Source organism: Poromitra crassiceps, assembly GCF_964638095.1.
Source record: "Poromitra crassiceps genome assembly, contig: HAP1_SCAFFOLD_1384, whole genome shotgun sequence".
Classification (NCBI taxonomy): Eukaryota; Metazoa; Chordata; class Actinopteri; order Beryciformes; family Melamphaidae; genus Poromitra; species Poromitra crassiceps.
This window is the reverse complement of record NW_028151027.1, coordinates 25,001-31,623: the sequence shown is the minus strand read 5'-3', so window position 1 is coordinate 31,623 and position 6,623 is coordinate 25,001. Positions and strand designations below refer to the sequence as shown.

The 6,623-nt window shown below is 44.9% G+C and overlaps 1 protein-coding gene across 1 annotated transcript in view; it reads right to left on the bottom strand.

The window, feature by feature from the left end:
• Nucleotides 1–415: 415 nt before the first annotated feature.
• Nucleotides 416–6,623, bottom strand: part of LOC310771854 (uncharacterized protein) — a gene marked incomplete at its 3' end in the record, with an annotated part of 18,558 nt that continues 12,350 nt past the window's right edge. Inside the window, exon 3 of the mRNA XM_083664362.1 lies at nt 416–587. Coding sequence (XP_083520488.1) covers nt 416–587 — 172 coding nt within the window. The remainder of the gene's footprint in view (nt 588–6,623) is intronic.

Genomic DNA, 6,623 nt, shown 5'->3' with positions numbered 1-6,623 from the left:
GTGAGTGAGTGAGTGAGTGAGTGAGTGAGAGAGGGAGGTATTTTACAGCTGCAGGTAATCTTTGATCCATGAAATAATGCAGTTGCAATAACCTGTCTAATAATCGCCATTAGATTCTTTTTTTGTCAATATCTTTCATCACCAGTTAAATGCGGGTTGTTTGCCAAATGGTGTCCACAAATTGGAGTTTGCTAGAGTAGAGTAATACCTGCAATTTCCTTGTGTACAAAAAGCATTTTAATCTGCATTTTCAGATCTACACGGCCGTGCTGATTATAGCTTTCGTACCCGAGAAGGCTTGATTATAGGTGTGACGGCAAGGTAAACGGTGATTTGTGCTAAATAATTATGACTTAGCCAAACTTTTAATAGCGCTGCCCATCTTGGCCCAAACACAGGAGGCCTCCCTGCTCACCTCTCTGTGTCTGTCTCGGTCCTTGCTCTTCTCTCGGACCCAGTCGATGGTGTTGAAGTCTTCGTAGGTGCCCACTCGGGCACCGGGTCCTCCAGCGGGTCCACCAGCTTAGCGGGCCCGGTACCGTTCATACCGGCCGGTCTGCCGCTGCCGCCGTACTCTTCATAAGATCCTGGCAGAGAGAGAGAGGAGACACATTAAACCCACAATAACAAGCTCACACACAAAAACAAAAAACGCTCCCATAGGGTTGTCAAAATTATCAATAAGTATCAATATGATTTTTTTTTAAACGGATACAATACTCATTTGCAACAGGTATCAATAGTAATAGTATCGATATTATAATTATTGATACTTAATGAAAAATTAAACATACTACTGATTTTTCCCTCTCTCTCATAAAGAGCCGCAGGGATGACGTATTTTTGTAGGCAGAATGCGGAAGTCCCGAACTTCCTGGTTCTACACTGTTTCTGTCTATGGGATTTTTGAATGGGTTTTTGCCGCGATGCTTCAAATAAGGTCTCTGGGCAACGCAAGATTAATCAAACGCGAACCAGAGTTCCGTCGGATAATCTTCACACATGAGGACCACTTTCATGAGTTTTGTAGCGTAAATGCGAGCCCTAGAAGTAAAATGCTCGAGCTAAGCTAATCCAGAACTACACACTGTCGCATAGGCTTCCACGTCACGGCTGAACCAGGTGCCGGCTTGCCCCGCCTGGAGGACATCTACAGCAAACGCTGCAGATCCAAGGCGACGAAAATAATGAAGGACAGCTCTCACCCAGGCCACCACTTGTTTCAGAGGTTGCGCTCTGGGAGGAGACTGAAACACCTAGCGGCGAGGACCGAGAGGTTGAGGAACAGCTTCTTCCCTCAGGCCATCAGGGCCCTTGATTCATAAAGGGACCTGATTCATAAGTTGGTACCCAGTGCACTGTGTTCACTGGCGTTTTTTATCTTGCTTACTGTTTTCTTTTCTTTTTTTCTCTTTGCCTTATGCAGTGCACCATGTTCACTGTTGTGTATTTTTGACCGTACTTTTGATTATGTGCTCGTAGCGCTTATCAGACTTTTTAGCTATGTTTTTCGTGTTTGTCTTTTTATCCTGTCTGCACAATATGGGAGCGGCCGCGGCCTTAATTTTCACTGCTCTTGACATGTCTGTGATGCTGCATGTGACTAATAAAAACCTTGAACCTTGAACCTTGAACCTTGAGGTGAGGGAAAGAGAATTTCCGTGTTCGCCCTTTGAAGTGGTGACGTTATTGACGTATATATCCCCATCGACTCAACAGTGTAGTCTCATTTAGCCGTTTGCTAGCTAGCCGTCCTTTTAACGGCAAGTAAAAGCTTCAAAACTCATAAAAGTGGTCCTCCTGTGTGAGTGAAGATGATATTACTAAACACTGGTTCGCGTTTGATTAAGCCAGCGTTGCCCAGAGAGATTATTAGAAGCATCGCGCCAAAAAACCATTCAAAACTCCCATAGGCGAAAACTGTGAAGAACCAGGGCTGTTAGCATCGATGATTTCCGGACTCGTTACTGCGGCTCTCTATTGTTGCGTCAAACAAGCTCAAAGTGTTCTGATAGGCTGATGACTAGAGCAGGGCTACTCTGCTGTGTTCTGATAGGCTGATGACTAGAGCAGGGCTACTCTGCTGTGTTCTGATAGGCTGATGACTAAAGCAGGGCTAATCTGCTGTGTAACTTAGGTGAAAGTTGTTCATGAGTTTTATCAGGCCTATTATGGAGAAGCGTGCATGTTCTATCTGTCTTCCTTTATTTTTTGTCTCTTGATGTGTTGTCATTTCCTCACCTCATGGTATCAAAAATGGCATCGAGTATCAATATTTTTGAGGGTATCGTATCAAAGTTAGAAATTCTAGTATGTGACAACCCTACCCTCCGGCTAGCACACTTACCGTAAATTCCGGACTATAAGCCGCGGCTTTTTTCCCGTTTTTTGGCCTTTTTTGGCCCCTGCGGCTTATATAACGGTGCCGCTTATCTATGGATTTTTTCAAAAAAAAAAAAAAAAAATCTCTCTTTTTTAGCACTCTTTCTAACTATAAATCCACTTCTGTTTTAATTTCATCTCTTGCCCTCTTTTAACAACATAACATAACATAACATAACACAACACAGGTAAGCAGAAAGAAAAAGACGAAGCAATCACCGCCATGAATGAGGAAATGACTCACCTGCTGGAGGCTGGAGATACACGGCTTGGGCTAAACTTTTACTCCGTGAAACACTATCGATTAAGTCCGACATCGCTCAGAGGTTTGAGCAGCTTGAAAACAAGTTTGAAAACGTGCAGAAGTCCATCCACTCAATCACTAAAGAAAATAAGGCAACCGTGGCGTGAACAGAGTTTCTAATGCGGAAAAGCGCATCAGCGCACTGGAGGACAAAAACAACACAGTGAGTCCGAAAGTGGATAAAATGCAAAAACAAATCGAAACCCTGCACACGCAGGTTGATGACTTAATCAGCAGGAGTAAAAGAAATAACATTCGCCTGATCAATGTAAAAGAGGGAGCTGAGATTGGTGACATGGACGCTTTCGTGGCAAAATCCTGTGTTACATCCTGGACCTGAAGGAAGGCGAGAAACCACCAGAGGTGGACAGGGCACACCGGGCGCCTCGGCCACGTCCAGACCCCGGCCTGCCACCGAGGGCCATCTTCATCTGCCTACTCCGCTGGCCCGACCGTCAACTCATCCTCCAGGCTGCGGGGAAGAAGCCCCTCACCTGGGAGGGTAGGCGCTTTTTCGTCCGGCAGGACCTCTCCGCGTTGGTGCAACAGAAACGCGCAACATACAACAGCATCATCGAAAAGGTTAAAGTCAATGGATATCGCTTTGGCGTACTGTACCCAGCGAGACTCGTCATAACCATTGATGGACAGCGGCGGAACAAGAGCTCAAAGTGAAACTGCCGAATATCTTTTGAGTTGGACTGGTCAATAGTACTGTGAGTAACTAAAATAAAAAAATAAAAAACGGAATTCTCTCTTCTTTAGCACTCTTTCTAACTATAAATCCACTTCTGTTTTAATTTCCTCTCTTGCCCTCTTTTCACCACATCGCGGACACTGTGTGCACTGTAAAAAAAAAAAAAAAAAAAACATTAAAACACCCGCGGCTTATAGTCCGGTGCGGCTTATATAAGAAAAAAATAGTCAACTTTGAAGGTGCGGCTTATACACCAGTGCGCCTTATAGTCCGGAATTTACGGTAATTTTATTTCTCTTGTCATTTCATCACAATTAATCAACTAAAAAATAAAAAATAAACAATGGATAAATTGATAATCGGTAATTAAAATAATAATTTGCTGCAGCCCTAGTCATCTTGATTTCATTTGTTTGTGTTTGTGAGATGTTTTTATAAGCCCATTGGCTCTGAACATACTGTGCACATGTCTGCGTATAATGAAAGAATGATAGAAAAATAGAAGGAACCGTTTTTCCAACTGGTGCAGCGTCTCCCCACACATACACGTGTTTTGACAGACAACAACATGAGACAGGCCCTCTGAGGACGCATTTCAACAGAGCTGCTTCTTCAGCCTCGCACACACCGTTTTCTGTTGCTATGGTTTTAGCTAGCTAAGCGTATCCACCTCTTAGCCGCCAGATAACCTCAATCCAGTGGGAAACACACTATTGTCAGGCCAGCAGTGGGATGGTATATTTCTCTCTGACTGGGGTGGGGAAGTTTATGGTTCAATAACGTCAAACAGACATTCACACAGTGGGAGATATAGACACTCAGCCAGGGTTCAATCTATCATTTTTCAACATCTATGATTGTTGCTTTCTCCCCAGATATCTCACTTGGGAAAGAAAGAATCATATGTGAAATGTGAGGTAAAGCAAAGTGGATGTTCTCTTCTTCTCTCAGCACACACACACGCACGCACGCACGCGCACGCACACACACACACACACACACACACACACACACACACACACACATCTTGAGAAAGGAAAGTGCTGCCACTAGCAACTACAGTATTATTGCTGACTATTGTTTCTGACCAAAACAGAGAGATAGGGAATGATCAGCCAATCAGAGAAGCAGTAGAGAATAATGTGTATTGTATTGTGACCTCATAGAGGCAGAAGAAAACACTAAAAGCTAAAAAATAAATTTACTTCAGATTTATGTTTCTCATGCGGCCCGAAACAAAAGGGCTTGTGTGCGTGGCAAGAGGCTGAGCTGCGACCAGCGAGTATAAAACACATCAGCAACCAATCAAAATACAGCTCTCGTCTGGAACAGGAAGTGATGCAGGAAGCGAAGCCGCTTCTGATTCAAGCTTTGTGCAAAACACAATAAGAGTCCTGAGCGAAACGAGCGGGCGGAGCCACCGTGGGACTCAAACAACAGTCTTTCATCTGGGCTTTAGGAAGATAAGAATGTGTGAATGAATGGTGGCTTCCTGTGTGAGAGGCCAATCAGAGATCCTCTGAACACAGAGAGCAGACTGACTTCCTGTGTGAGAGGCCAATCAGAGATCCACTGAACACAGAGAGCAGACTGACTTCCTGTGTGAGAGGCCAATCAGAGATCCACTGAACACAGAGAGCAGACTGACTTCCTGTGTGAGAGATCAAACAGAGATCCTCTGAACACAGAGAGCAGACTGACTTCCTGTGTGAGAGGCCAAACAGAGATCCTCTGAACACAGAGAGCAGACTGACTTCCTGTGTGAGAGATCAAACAGAGATCCACTGAACACAGAGAGCAGACTGACTTCCTGTGTGAGAGGCCAAACAGAGATCCACTGAACACAGAGAGCAGACTGACTTCCTGTGTGAGAGAGATCAAACAGAGATCCACTGAACACAGAGAGCAGACTGACTTCCTGTGTGAGAGGCCAAACAGAGATCCTCTGAACACAGAGAGCAGACTGACTTCCTGTGTGAGAGATCAAACAGAGATCCACTGAACACAGAGAGCAGACTGACTTCCTGTGTGAGAGATCAAACAGAGATCCACTGAACACAGAGAGCAGACTGACTTCCTGTGTGAGAGATCAATCAGAGATCCTCTGAACACAGAGAGCAGACTGACTTCCTGTGTGAGAGATCAAACAGAGATCCACTGAACACAGAGAGCAGACTGACTTCCTGTGTGAGAGGCCAAACACAGATCCTCTGAACACAGAGAGCAGACTGACTTCCTGTGTGAGAGATCAATCAGAGATCCTCTGAACACAGAGAGCAGACTGACTTCCTGTGTGAGAGATCAAACAGAGATCCACTGAACACAGAGAGCAGACTGACTTCCTGTGTGAGAGATCAATCAGAGATCCTCTGAACACAGAGAGCAGACTGACTTCCTGTGTGAGAGAGGCCAAACAGAGATCCACTGAACACAGAGAGCAGACTGACTTCCTGTGTGAGAGAGGCCAATCAGAGATCCACTGAACACAGAGAGCAGACTGAGAAAGTGAACAGATTGGGATCTAACATGTAAACAGCTGAGAGAAAGGCGGTTGGCACGCGGATATAACACAAAACATTTCATATCATCTTTCAGCCACTAAGACAATACGCCAGCTCAGTTCAGCTTAGTCTTTGTTACAGGCCTTTGCAGTAAAATAAGAGACAAGACTGCAGAATAGTGTAACAGAATAATATTCACATACAAGCAGAACATAACTATTCGTCTCCATTCAGCCAGGGCTTCTTGATTTTTAACAGAACACAGAATCACCACTCATTGTTTTATACAGTATATATCTGACTACTGTGTATGGACTGATAATATTACCCATCCTTAATATCACACATTGTGTCTCAGGTGATGGCTCTGAGACACAAAAGACAAAAAGCTCAGTATGGCCACAGGCTGTGCTTTGTGACAGACAGGAGGTTTACATACCTGAGCTGTCTAGTTAGACTGGTTTTAAACACAACATTCAACAACTTCAACAAGACATCCATCGTAGAAGAGGAGAGAGAGCGGTTTCTCCACCCACAGGAGCAGGAGAGACACCAGTTGCTCCACCCACAGGAGCAGGATAGACACCAGTTTCTCCACCCACAGTAGCAGGAGAGAGAGCAGTTTCTCCGCCCACAGCAGCAGGAGAGAGAGCAGTTTCTCCACCCACAGTAGCAGGAGAGAGAGCAGTTTCTCCACCCACAGCAGCAGGAGAGAGAGCAGTTTCTCCACCCACAGCAG